Source organism: Eurypyga helias, unplaced genomic scaffold (assembly GCF_000690775.1).
Source record: "Eurypyga helias isolate BGI_N326 unplaced genomic scaffold, ASM69077v1 scaffold26606, whole genome shotgun sequence".
In the NCBI taxonomy this organism is placed as follows: domain Eukaryota; kingdom Metazoa; phylum Chordata; class Aves; order Eurypygiformes; family Eurypygidae; genus Eurypyga; species Eurypyga helias.
The window spans coordinates 1,357-15,990 of NW_010256372.1; the positions used below are offsets into that span (position 1 = coordinate 1,357).

At 44.4% G+C, this 14,634-nt stretch overlaps 1 protein-coding gene across 1 annotated transcript; it reads left to right on the forward strand.

Annotated features, from left to right (window-relative positions):
- The first annotated feature begins 932 nt into the window (after positions 1-932).
- On the forward strand, positions 933-7,747 carry ENPP5 (ectonucleotide pyrophosphatase/phosphodiesterase 5 (putative)). Its single transcript, XM_010153653.1, has 3 exons — positions 933-1,791; positions 5,584-5,760; positions 7,377-7,747. Exons 1-3 carry the CDS (start codon positions 933-935, stop codon positions 7,745-7,747), a joined length of 1,407 nt encoding a protein of 468 aa, XP_010151955.1.
- The last annotated feature ends 6,887 nt before the right edge of the window (positions 7,748-14,634 follow it).

Here is a 14,634-nt window from a genome sequence, read left to right on the forward strand (position 1 = left end):
AACCCACTCAGACACAAGGGGTTAGTTAGAGGAATTTGGACTGCACGCTGACTTGTACGACTTGTTTGTGAAGCTGTCAGTACACCGGAAGTGACCTTTGGTAGCGAGTGTCAGAATGAGCTGACCAGGAAGAGCTCGGTTACGTAGGCAACCTGCGGTTGGGTTAGAGGTGAGGTCAGCTGTTGGCAAACTGGTGCTCATGCTGTTGAGTCCAGAGGAGGCCACGAAGATGCTCAGAGGGCTGGAGCCCCTCTGCTATAATGAAAGGCTGAGAGAGATGGGCTTGTTCAGCCTGGAGAAGAGAAGGCTCCGGCGAGACCTTATTGCAGCCTTCCAGGGCCTGAAGCTGGGGGGGAATTTTTATAAGGGTCTGTAGTGACAGGACAAGGGGTAACGGGTTTAAATTAAAAGTGGGGAGGGTTAGATTAGATATCAGGAAGAAGTTCTTCACAGAGAGGGTGGTGAGGCCCTGGGACAGGGTGCCCAGAGAAGCTGTGGATGCCCCATCCCTGGAAGTGTCCAAGGCCAGGCTGGATGAGGCTTGGAGCAACCTGGTCTAGTGGAAGGGGTCCCTGCCCATGGCAGGGGGTAGGAACTGGATGGTCTTTAAGGTCCCTTCCAACCCAAACCATTCTATGATTATATGATTCTATGACCTTGTTATTCTCAAGGTGACAACTGCTGCTGTTTATGTCTTGACTCTTAAGAAGCAGAAGTTTTTTCGGTGGTGTCTCCCTTCCCGTCCTTGAAATTGGGCTGTCGTGTAACTGGTAGGTGAAAGGTCTCATTCCTGCGTTGGGAGGGTTGGTGTTGGTAAAGCAAGGTGTATAAATACATAAGGAGTATTTTAGCTACTCATTCTTAAAACTAAGTTACAACTTTGGCAAACAGTTTAACTCAAACCAATCTTCTGTCTCTGCTCAACAGATGCCATGTTGCCTCGGAAGAGGGGACAGACACCTTCCAGAATGGCCATGAGCCAACTGCTCCTGGCATGTTTCTTACCATTTCTTCCGAGTGCGTCGTCTCTCCAGCCAGCCCAGCCCGGAGTCTTGCTAGTGTCTTTTGATGGATTTCGATGGGATTACATCTATAGAGTCCCAACTCCCAATTTTCACTATGCCATGGCGAATGGTGTTCATGTCAAACAGGTCACTAATGTGTTTGTAACGAAGACGTATCCTAATCACTACACAATGGTGACTGGGCTGTATGCAGAAAGCCACGGTATAGTTGCTAATGAGATGTACGATCCTATTCTGAACGAAACATTCTCCATGAACAAAATGGATATCTATAACTCCAAGTTCTGGGAAGAAGCCAGCCCAATATGGGTAACGAACCAGAGGGAAGGGCATAAAACAGGAGCAGCGATGTGGCCGGGAACAGATGTGAAAATACATGGGGTCTTTCCTACCTATTATCTGCCCTACAACGAATCTGTTTCCTTTGAAGATAGAGTTGCGAGGCTTATTGACTGGTTTACATCAGAAGAACCGATAAACTTTGGTCTCCTGTACTGGGAAGAGCCCGATGAGATGGGCCATTTTCTGGGCCCAGAAAACCCACTTATGGGACCGATAATTAGTGATATTGACAAAAAGCTGGGATACCTTATGTCTGAACTGAAGAAAGCCAAGCTGTGGGGTGTGATAAATGTCATAGTCACAAGTGATCATGGAATGTCACAGTCCTCCTCGGAAAGGCTCATCGAGCTCGATCGGTACGTGAGTAGAGAGCTGTACACCGTCATTGACCATTCTCCTGCTGTGGCTATTTTGCCAAAAGAAGGTAGGTGCTACAGCAATAAAACTCTGAAGAAAATGCTTGAGTATTGAAACTTGGCAGGCTTTGTTCCTTCACTGAAGCAGTGGTAGCAGCACTGATGCCCGCAGGACACCAGCCTTGAACGAGGAATACATGCAGGATCATTCCTTGTTCTTTTTGCTAGCTCTGTCAAAAGCCTGGGTTAACTTTCTGAAATGGAAAGTGAGAAAATCTGTCTGCTGTTGACTAACACTGCCAAATATCCTTTAGTCCTTAGAAGTACGATAATCTAACGGCATCATCAAGGATGAATGGTGTTCCAAATAATTAACAGCTGAATGTTGCATATCTTGCCTTTCATCGAGATGCTAAAGCCATAGTGGAAGGATTAGATTTCTAACTCAAACAGTAAACTGAAACCAGATGGGGAACTTCGATAAAAAGAAAGCCTGTGTTGGCAGTTTGGTTGGCCGCCAGCTATTGTACTTGAGGTTTTTTTCCTCCATCACACTGAACAGCCAGCTGGTTATGTTCATCCCATTTTTTACTGTGATAATGAGGGGCAAGAATACTGTTGGAATTAAAATCTGAAGTCTGGTTGTAGCCACTGAAGGGTTGCTTAAGTGTCAGGTGTATGTTTAGTGTCACTGATGGAGAGGTGCTGCTCTGTATTTTGGTGATCAAAAGCTGCAACTGTTTGCTGTGAACGCGTTAAGCTGGAAAGTGACTTTCTTATGTGGGCAGGGATGTTAATCTGCAGTTGATTTTTAAGGTGGCCTTCTGAAAAGGTGTTTTTAAGGTTGCTGTAACATTGGCACCACTAATGGTGGTGTCTAAGTATCAAATACTTATTATAAATAGTATGAAGAAATTAGTGTAAATAAATACCTAAGTATCAAATACTTAGATATTTATTACAGTACCAATAAAGAAGAATTAGTTTTGACCACAGCTAAAATTCCTTCCTCCCGTGTTACCAGCTGTGATTTTTATGATAAAACCATGAGCTTGATTCTCAGTTCAGCAATGAAATAGCATAGACGGAAGTACGTGAGACTGATTCTTCAGCAGCTGTTCCGTTTGTCTCCCTGAAACCAAGGGAGTGATGAAACTGAGTGAAAGATTGAGGGAAAATTTGAATGCTTAAGAATGCAGCTGTTTCTGCTACTTGAACTGTTTGGCTGCGTATTTCTTCCCTGAGAGGTGGATTAAAGCCATATTTAACCATGGTAATGTTTTAGTGTGCATGGAACCAATTACATGTTCACAAAGATGGCACCTGTAGCATTGTTGGTGATGCTGACCTTTTTCTTGCATTTAATACAATTATATTAATTCAAATTATTAAATTAGAGTAAAATCCTAGATTGCTGTATTTGTGTCTTCTCGTCCCTGTTATCCCGTATAGAAAAGCTGCATAACAAAATGAATTTTGTTACTAATTTAGTCCTAGGGATGCTAGATTGGGGTCCCTTTTCTTGTTGCTGTAATTATCTCTATTGCAATTGAACTTTTTCTCTCTCATCTTCACCTTTACTGTTTCTTTTTTTTATGCCCATTTCAGATAGAAACATTAAACATTAATCTACTTCCAGTTTTCCTCTAGAATTTGTGTACCGGATGCTAGGAACTGAGAGGGGACATTAAGATGGTTGTGTTAAAGATGTTGGGCACCTCCCCCTAAACTTTTTCTTGAGGTACAGTCAAAACTCAGTGCACGTTTTAAATAGCAGAACGGGTTGTACTTGTGGCAGTGTCTCTGGTGAGAGCAGCACTGGTTCTGGTGGTCACCAGGGCGACGGTTTCTTGGGACAGGCAGTCGGAGGAGAGCTCACACACTGCAGGATGTGCAGCTAGCTGTGAAGGCAGAGCTAATAAGTCAAAATGACAGGATGTGCTTAAATCCCACTTGTCTGCTATAAATGGCAGTGTTGGCCACGCAGAGAAGGTGAATGTCTTCCAACCGTGCTTCAGACCTCGTGGCACTGCAGCTGGCCTGCGGAGACTAGCTGTGAACTCGGCTGTGCCACTGGGTTGTGATGTGTGGCACAACTAAGTAACTCGTGCTATGGAACAGCAGCCTGCCGTGTACGCTGCGCGGCCCTCAATAGGAGTCTCTGCCTAAACAGGGGGGTTGGAGTTGGAGAAACTCGCTCAGATGTGGATTCCTGGACTTGGTTTGACGTTCCTGTCTGTGTGCCCTGGTTCGTCCTTTCCACGCGCTGGTGTTCCAGTTGCTGTCTGGCTGTTCAGTGACTTTTACTGGGAAGAAAAGCTCAGAAACTGGAAATAAGCAAATAAAGACTTAGGGGTGGAAAATGCCTGTTTATTTGGTGGTGTTAGTGCAGTTCTTGAGTTTTATAGGGTAGGTGACTGGGGACGGAAAAGGAGTGGACACTAAGCATCCATTGGAGTAGGTAGTGCTGTTACTGAACGCACGGAGCGGCTGACAGCTCTGGATGAGAAGGGGCATCTTCGACTGCCATCCAACCTGTCCTTTGTACGTGCATTGTGTGTCCCATGCTGAGGCCTTGGCAGTCTTTGTGCAGCTCCACGTGTTGGTGGCGTCTGGGCTGTCACCTCAAGGCTTCTGTGAAAGCTTAATGCAAGCTCGTTTTGCTTTTCCCTAGGCAATTAGTCATAGAATCACAGAATGGTTTGGGTTGGAAGGGACCTTAAAGACCATCTAGTTCCAACCCCCCTGCCATGGGCAGGGACACCTTCCACTAGACCAGGTTGCTCCAAGCCTCATCCAGCCTGGCCTTGAACACTTCCAGGGGTGGGGCATCCACAGCTTCTCTGGGCAACCTGTCCCAGTGCCTCCCCACCCTCTCTGTGAAAAACTTCTTCCTGATATCTAATCTAAATCTCCCCACGTTCAATTTAACCCCGTTCCCCCTTGTCCTGTCACTACAGGCCCTTGTAAAAAGTCCCCCCCAGCTTCCTTGTAGCCCCTTCAGGTACTGGAAGGCTGCAATAAGGTCTCCCCGGAGCCTTCTCTTCTCCAGGCTGAACAAGCCCAACTGTCCCAGCCTGTCCCCATAGCAGAGGTGCTCCAGCCCTCTGAGCATCTTCGTGGCCTCCTCTGGACTCGCTCTAACTTTGCTAATACTGGGATGTTTCATGGTGCTAGCACAATCTAGCTACACTCTCTAAATTGGCTAAACTCGTCATGAGAATGGAAGGAGATCAAAACTAAATGAGGTCAAATATGTACCTGGTTTGGGGAGCATCTTGTAGAAGGAGAAATAGTTGGGTTCACTCAGAAATAAGTTTTCAGAGCTGCCAAAAAACAAAGTGGCTGCTCTCTTTGACCTTTTGAAGGAAAGCAGCTAAAAATTAAACTGCTTAAAATAAATAAGTAGTGTCACTTGTCATCAGAGCCAACTGGGGAGAAGCCAGAATATGACCTTGATGCACACATTACCTCATACACAGGTTTAGGAACTATCGTCTTGCTCTCAAGCCTTACGTGCAGCTAGGAGGAGCTGGTTTCCTTTTTGTGAGACTTATCTGAATGCCTTCTAACTCCTTCTTGTGAGAAGCTATGAAATGAGGGATTTTTCTAAAATTAGCAAGACACTTGCTGCTCACGAACAGGCTGTGATGTTCTGATGCCACGTGGGATCTTACTCTGGGTTTCTCACCATGACTTCTGTGCATGCTGTAATCAGCTGTTCTCTCTTGCAGCTATAATTAGCTTTTGGGGAAATGCAGGTTGCCCTCTTCTTCCAGGTGTATTTAAACTACTGAGGAGTTTAGTAAACATATTGGTATGTTTAAGTTTTGTCTTTCTGTTTGTTTCTTTCTTTGAAGGCAAACTGGATGAAGTATATGACGCCCTGGCCAATGCTCATCCCAACATGACTGTATATAAAAAGGAGCAGATTCCAGAGCGATTACATTACAAACACAACCGTAAAATCCAGCCGCTCTTAGCAGTGGCTGACAAAGGATGGGAAATCATATATAATAAGTCTGATGGCTTTCAGTGTAAGTATTCTGTCTTCACAGTAAGTGTTTTGCTGTGTCATAAAATCACAGAGTAGTTTGGGTTGGAAGGGACCTTAAAGGTCATCCCGTTCCAACCCCCCTGCCGTGGGCAGGGACACCTTCCACTAGACCAGGTTGCTCCAAGCCTCATCCAGCCTGGCCTTGAACACTTCCAGGGATGGAGCATCCACAGCTTCTCTGGGCAACCTGTTCCAGTGCCTCACCACCCTCTCTGGGAAGAATTTCTTCCTGATATCCAATCTAAACCTCCCTGATTTCAATTTAAACCCATTACCCCTTGTCCTGTCACTACAGGCCCTTGTAAAAAGTCCCCCCCAGCTTCTTTGTAGCCCCTTCAGGCACTGGAAGGCTGCAATAAGGTCTCCCTGGAGCCTTCTCTTCTCCAGGCTGAACAAGCCCAACTCTCTCAGCCTGTCCCCATGGCAGAGGGGCTCCAGCCCTCTGAGCATCTTCGTGGCCTCCTCTGGTCTCGCTCCAAGTGGTCAATATCCTTCTGATGTTGAGGGTTCCAATTTTTAGAAGTTGTACAAAAGTATAGCCACATGCATCAGGTAGGCTGTGAACCTGGAATACTCAGGCAATGAGGAAACAGGGGAGGGAGCTGAATATATTGGGAATTAGGGTATTTAAGATACGTTTTGTTGCTATTAAGTATGCAGGGGGGTGCCCACCATTGCAACTGTGAATAAAATGCTGCTTCACTGAAATCCTACCTGAACCAAAATAATTGAACTGTGACCATTTCTCACATATTCAGAGACCTTACGTGGTCCTTTCTCTCCCAATATTAGTCAATGTTTGGGGTTTTTTTTAAGACTGGGAGGGAAAACTGTGAAGCTATATGTGTAAAACTTGGGTTTTTTTCTTGAAGGGATGGGAAGTAGCCTACTGTCAGGGGAGGGGGAGCTGGACTTACCGTTTCTAAAAATGAAACTTACTGAGATAAGATCATTCACATGTTTCAGTGGCCGCGTACTTGTTCGTCTTGCGAGATCTAGCAAACTGACAAGCACTTCCTGACAGATTAAAAAACCAGACTTGTAACTGACCTTTTTGAGTAGAGGACGAATAGCGTGGTTGTATCATGTACTACTGATTTACCAGAGAAGGGTTGGAAATACAAGAATGCTTTCTGAAAGTCCTCAGCTCCTGGGAATGGCTACACGTCTAGTAACCTTGTTCTGTTGCTTGAAAGAGTCTTTGAATCTTGAGTTACTGCACACCCGTGACTTTTGTTTCCCTTCTAGGGTAAGATGCTTTCAAGGTGATCTGGGGGAAAATCTCCACCAAAGAAGCTTGGGTGTAGCGTAGCAGGCATCGGCAGTGCTGTTACTGACAGGGGAACTTCCCATTTTTTCCTTTTTTTTTTTTTATTAAATACTGTTCTCCATTCCTTTTTTAAGGCTTCTTCTCTTTGTAGATCTGTAACTGGGTATTTGCTAGGAGACATTTCTGCTGTTTATCAGAATGATTCTTCTAAACTTCAAGAATAAATGATGGCTGTTCCTTTTCTGCACAATGCTAATTCTGGGAAAAGGTTCAATGCTTGTTTTGCAACTTCAGAATATTGACCTTTACTTATCTTTCATTTCTAGTGGGTAATCATGGATATGACAACACCTTACCAGAAATGCATCCAATTTTTTTGGCGGTTGGGCCTACTTTCAGAAAGAACGCCACCAAAGAAGCCATGAATGCTACAGACCTGTACCCCTTACTGTGCCATCTGCTCGGTATTAACCCCCTGCCAAACAATGGTTCATTCGGCGCCGTGAAAGACATCCTTGCGGAAGAAGTTCCTGTAGCCTTCGGAGCAGACACCTATGCTACTGCTGTAGGAGTCTTTCTGGGCAGCTTTCTCGTTATGGTGTTTATTGCAGTTTTTGTTAAGCATTTTATCCTCACCCAGGCAAATACAATGCCAATGCCACGTACGGAAGCTGCCCAGCCACTGTTGCAAGACTAGTAATGCTTGGTACTATTTCCTCTTTGATGCTTAAAATAACCTTATAAAAGAAATAGAAGTGGATCAGTCTAACTATGTGGAGTAAAAGGAAATGGATGCTGATCCGTTGGTACACTGGAGTACGTATGTACCAGGTATGCAGAGAAAGAGCATGTTTCTGTTTCACTCCACAGCCCCTTCATCTTTCAGGGAGTGAAAATACTCGAGGTGAACCTGGAAAGCTGTGTATCTGTGTAGATGTGTGAATAGACCTTGAATACCTCATTCTGAGCTACTTTTAGGGAAATAACATCAGCAGAGTTGCACTTCACAGACGTTACATGGTGGTTTAATTTCCCACCCTCCCCTTATGTGGGTTTTTTTTTTTCTTAGAGAGTTTTTTTTTTTTAAGCCTTAGATTCTAACAAGTCGCTGAATGTGACTAGACTTCTTTGGGGTTTTTCCTTTCCTGCCCAAGGAAGCTTTTGCATGGATCACCATTGCAGATAGCTTAAATCCTGCAGAAAACAGCAATCCACAACCTAACTTAATAATAATGTTTAGATTTAGGCATATTTCCTTAAACTACTGTGTTAATTGTAGCTCCAGAATATGAATCTAGGTGGTACTGCCTTCAACAATCAGCATTAAACTACTTGATACGTATATTTTTATTTAGGTGAACGTAGGTTTTTACTTTTTCTGTTTCCTGTACACTGGACTATGTTTTCTAGGAATTCTGTGTGGCTGGCAGTTTGAAGACGTGTAGAAGCACAACACCTGTATATTCCAATGGAGTCTGTTGTATTTCTGTGATAAGAGTTTTCCTTCAGAGTAAGGCTGATGAATCAGTTACGCAACATGTGTACAAGCTGGTTGCAGAGTGCTGTCGAGCTTGTCCCAGTGTGTAACATCTGATTTTGCTTTCTCCTGTGAGTTTGGCTTGCTGTCATGTGTTTATGCGATACGTCTGGGTGGGCCTTAGCATTCGATGAGTAGGATTAGAGACACGATTTAAGGAACAGCGGTATAAATCTTTAGCCATATATACTCTTAAATCTAAAAAAGCACACTTTAATATGGGCAAAAAAGGTATAAGGCTGGAGTTTGTTCTTCCAGAGGAAAGTCTCTGTCAGGGAAAATTCTGAGTCAACAAAACTGCATATGACTTTGGTCCTTTTGTATGGGGCAATAAACCTTGTTATTGTAGTTGTGGTTTTTTTATGAGCTCACTGCAGATGGTAGGTGGGAAGCTGCTGACTAAGGTTTGTATGAAAAATGTGGTATGAAGTGAGAAAAGTTGTGTAGTTCTCAGGCTTGTTTAAAAGCTGATTTTTTTTCCCCCTCCCTATGCGAGTTAGTATTTCTCTGCACTTTGCTTCTGAGTGCAATGCTTGAAGGAGAAACTCTTTCAAGATTCACACCAATACTCAGTCTGGTACTTCTGTAAGTGCAATTTCTTGCTCTCTCCACAACATTTTGGCCTTGGATGCCTCTGTCAAACAACGGTTTGCCTAACAGTCCGCTGCTGCCGTTGGGAGGGTTGCGGGCAGACCCAGCAAGAGCCGCAGGGAGCTCTGTACCGCAGCACAGAACTCATTTTGCTGCACTTAAGGGATGAATCTAGGCAAGTTCAGAAGCGAGCGAGCTTCTGGCTGCCTCAGCGGTGACTCTGCAGTGCCACGCCACGAGCTGTCGGGCGTCACTGTGTCAGAAGCCATTGGCTGGGTTTCTCCGTGGTGGCAGGGACGCTTGCTTAGCATGAAGCCGTCTTGTATCAGTAGCTTTAGGAAGGCTTGGAGCACAGCCCCTTAATTTGGGGGGTATGTATGAAATCTTGCGTGACTCATCTCTGCAGTTCTGCAGGCGCCGTTCTGTACTGCCTTGTTTTCCTGCATTGCTGTTTGCTTAAGAAAACACTGAAGGAAAACATCAGCGTTAGGTGTGCCTGACGTTGCAAAGCTGATTCTTAGTGGAGCTGGCCATTAGGTGTGTCTTTAATTTGCTGATGCCAGCTAAAACTGAACGCTGCCGGGGCTTTCCGAGCTGCACACAGTGATGTTCGCAGTACTTTCTAGAGAGGCTGCGGGAGTCAGAAGAGCAAACCTAAACCCCCAGATTGTTACTAATCACTTCCCTAGCTACCTTCCAGAATGTGGATGGCAGACAGCAAACATGCATTGAGTTCACCTTTTCTTGCTTATTTGCAACTTAAACCCAAATGGTAGCACAAGCTTCGTGCTGAAGGAGAGCTCTGCAGGCTTGGTTAAGAGAATCCCAGTGGAAAGGGGAGATGCTGTCGCCCTCACCCACAGCTACTTCAGTTATGCACTTCCTCACTTTGCAACATGCTGCTTTAATAGGAATTCATCTAATTGCAGTACTGTCATTGCAATGCTTATGACAGAGGTCAGAATACCGGGGTTGTCATCTCAGAGGTGTTCGTTAAACCCCCCCTTTAACTGGGACAGGCACCATTCTGTCATCACCCTGGGTTTAAAGGAGGGCGCAGAGTTGGTCAGTGTTGTGCACTCATCCTGGGATTTACACTTACTGCACAAACATGCAACAAGGGAAGAGCAGTAGGTTTCCCCTAACAAAGGGTTTGGGAACAATAGTATTCAAAATAGACTGGGAATGTGAACATGAGAATTCTCCTGCACGTCCTTGCTCCGCATTGCACTGCAAGGCCTTTCTTTGGGGAGGGTGAAACAAAACTTTGTAGAAAGCTGAAGGGAACCTTTCAGCATCCGGTATTTCAGTTGAGGTTTAAACATGTTTCCTCTAATGCTTAGGTGTTTCTGCAGGTACCTCTGGGGTCGTTTCCTTGTTGGGATGCTTGCCTAGCCAGCGCTGGGGTACGCCAGTGTAGGTGGTTGGGTGTAGGCTTACTGAAACTGAAAGCACATGCAATGCCACTGGAGAAAAATACCAACTTCTTCTCTGATGCGAGGTTTTTTCAGGCTACCTTTTTCGTTTGGGGCGGATGTGGGATCTGGTTTCTGTGTGTGATACTTTTTTACAATGTATGAACAAGTCTCTAGGGAGGTGAATTTGAGAACACTGTATACTGCTTGTACCTTAAGCTTGGAAACTGAGAAGCTTACGTGATTTTTTGTTTTTCATTGTTGACCTGTGAAGCATACTTTGAGATGTGAAATATTTTCTTGGTTTCTTTCTGTTTGGAAATGTTGAAGCTGAAATACATCTTTGCTGTAGTGTTACCAAGCAGTGAGTGCTTGTCTCATTTAAAAACCCTACTGGAAAACTGAACTGGGGGGGGATGGCTGGGGGAGAATAGCCTTAACTTGTGCATCCCAGACATTTCTTGTACTCTGCGTAGTTTATGCCTCTGCTAAAAATAACTGGAAGTGTGTTAGGAGTTAAGAATTTAGGTGCAAGTTGTTACACAAAAGACCTCTTGTCTCCCACCTTGCTGTTATGTGGAAATAACAGCTCTCTGTTACCAACAATGGTAACAGTGTCTTTTATCAAAAAAGCCTTCCAGACTCTCTTGGTAAAGAGCTGCTGTACTGCTGTTTACAATGAACATGGTCTCAAAAACAAAAAAGCCCAAAACCGTGGATCATAAGATGAAGGGTTGTGCAGCGTGACTTTTAAAAAGCGTGGAGCAACACCATCTTGAGCTGTGCGTGGGAAGAATGACAAACGTGCAGTTGTTGAGTTGGCTGTTTTGTAGAATGCAAGTGTCGGAGGCTTGTATCCAGACCTTCCCTGCCTAGATGGTGGCCAGGGATGTTGTCTGACCGTCTCTGCTGCTGTACACACCTCTCCAGAAAGGGCACGTTCCTACTCCAGCCGAGGTATTGTGAGCATTCATTAGACTACAAAAACTGTTGCAGGCACACGGAAGGGGCAGGTTCAGTAGCTGTACCCGCAGCATTGCAAATGGACAGCCTTTCCAGAATGAAATCCTAATCTGAATCGTATTAGCAAATCTCCATTCGTTTCTTGGAATAAAAGGTGGTATCACGCATATTAAGGCAAACGTCTGTCATTGTGGTCTGATCCTTGGAAGTACATGATGTTGTTGGTTTATTTTCATAGGGCTTTATTTTCATTCTTTTCAGTTTATAGCAAGTTAAACTCCCCATGAAACAAGTGGTTTGGACCTGTAGTTATTTGAAATCAACTCAATTCTGGAATCATTGCCTTGGACAACAAGGGATGTGTTAAGGCTTCTCTACCCCATGTGGAGAGTTCTTCATGGAGGCAGGCAACATCAGTCTTGGTAACACTGCTGCCCAGCAGTAAACTTCCCCTGTTGCCTTCTGAACTTCAGGGCCAGAAGAACTTCCCCTCAGTTCATACACCCGCATGAACGCTGCAGAGTTGTGTATATTTAGCAAGTCATTAAATGTCACAAGCTCTTGTAGGGTATCTCTTGCTCACAGCTCTGAGGAAGGGGGAAGCCACAGCTTTTGTATTCTTGTTTGAATTAGCTGTGCAAGAGGAAATTGGCTGCTGACTTTCACAAACAACAGTTCATACAAACTGTAACTGGGTAGTTGAAATATTTCACCAAGTTTGAGGCACTAATGCTTTGAAAATAATAATCTTTAAATCAGCTTTGTCTCTAGGGAGAAGGGGCATTTCTCTAGAGTCTCTTCATTTGTAAGTTATCTGTGTGAAATCCTGGATGTACAAGAGCTGCTACAAAACCCTCCCTGCCAGCAGTAAAGAAGTGTGCCAGGATTCATACAATCCCAGAATGGTTAGGGTTGGAAGGGACCTTAAAGACCATCGAGTTCCAACCCCCCTGCCATGGGCAGGGCAACCTTCAACTAGACCAGGTTGCTCCAAGCCTCATCCAGCCTGGCCTTGAACACTTCCAGGGATGGGACATCCACAGCTTCTCTGGGCAGCCTGTTCCAGTGCCTCACCACCCTCTCCAGGAAGAACTTCTTCCTGATACCTAATCTGAATCTCCCCACTTTCAGTTTCAAGAATACTCACTCTTAGAGGCCACATCTTTGAAATGGAAAATAAACTATATTCCAGTTGTACTGCTGCTTATCTTACTGATTAATACTTAAACTTTCTCTTCGAACTCTTCCTACAATGGCACTGTTTAGTCTCAACACTAAAGGAAGAGCAGAGGGTTTCACAGGAGCTCAGTTGCCTATGGGAGTCACCAGAAGGAGCTACCTGGAGCTGGTTTTTAGGCCTAAATGGCCTTTACCCCATCTGTAACAATATTCCTGTTTGAGATTTGAGTTCTGCCATTGCACTTCAGTCAACACTTGCATTTCTGGTAATGAAAACTGTGGTGGTCACCACATGTCAATCACTCCCTGTATGACAGCTACCTGGGGGAAGGAGGCAGAAGCGAAGAATAGTGGAACATGTACTGTGCTAATCCATTTTAGCACCTAGAAAAAAAAAAAACACCCTGACAGGTTTCAGCGCAATTAAGTTTTATCAAGTCTGACAGATAACTCAGTTGAGTCAAAGCATCTCCCAGCATCTGCCACCCGCTGAGGATGGCACCCTTCATTAGCTAATGACAGAAAACTCACCTCTCTCCCATGCAGGAATTCAAGCATCCTCCCTCTCTCTAAGCCTGGGTTCTACCTTGCAAAACATTAACTATTAACATTAATAGTTACTCATTAACCTGACCTCTTATTGTATGTCATAAATTCCTTTACATCTTCCCTCAGGATGAGAAAGCGACTTCTGTGTTCAGCCCAGTTATCGCTCTGCTGTATCAACAGTCTGAAATCCAGCACGCTGTCAGTAACAAGACTGATTAATACGGTAATTTAAATACAATTTAACCTCATGTTTTTTCCTCAGTAAAAGATAAGGTACCACACTAAGGCTTTCTAAATCAAAGTAATTTTTTTAATGGTAAGGTATTAGACTTAACAAGGAAGCAAGTTTCAGTTAAAAGAACCGTTGGCACTGGTCTTCACCAGAGCCTTACAACACTACAGATAACAGATCTTATCTCAAAAAAGAAATTGCTTTTTCCCTTTAAATTTCCAGGGCTTAAAAGAAAAGTTTGGACTCCTTCCTTGATGACTGCATGTCAAACCTTCAGTTGTTGCTTTTGAGCCTATGACAGCCTTCAGAAAACAGCTACCAGCTGGTACACAGGGCAGAACCACCTTTCCTACAGAAACACCTTCAGCAGAAAAACTCCACAGGTTTTAGAAGCGGTAATTTTACTCCTACAGCCCATTAAACTGAGTAATCTAAGGATTCTCAGATTAAACCGACACCCTTGAGATAAGCAGGAAGTACCAACTCTCCGCGTGCAGGAACTGTGGGACCAAGTCCCCCACAGACAGAGGTCTAGAAATGCCAGAGCCATCTGCCCGTTGCTGTAACTCTTGTTGCTCAGAACAGAAGTGATACGCACCAACTCTTTCCTCACTGACTTCTGTTTTCCTTCTCGCCAGTTTCTCGTCATATCGCTGGCTGCAGGTGCAAACAGCAGTATCGGATCCTCTCTACACCCCCTACCCCCAAGTTGAAGAACAAATCAGAATATACTACCCAAACAGGACCAACTTCTGACTCTCAAAAATAAAAAACAAAAAAATCTTTACAGTACAAGTACAAGAACACTAAAAGAAGTCATCATTAATTTAAACTTAATAAAAAAAACCCACCCAATTATAATTTACAAATATTAAGCTCCACTTAGTCTATCTTGGCTGGTTCATGCTCTGGAATTTCATTGTGAAAGTGTTCAAAGGCTTGAATGAAAACCTAAGCCTCTGCAGGTGGTTGATCTGTTTCCAGCAGAACGCCACCTCTCCACCACGTCGTTCTGAGGGTATTTTTACAGGACTCCTAGTCAGGTAGCACGCACACAAGTTAGCAAGATCTGGCTGTACAGTATTTGACACAGATACCGGTAAAGTGCATCGAAGAAC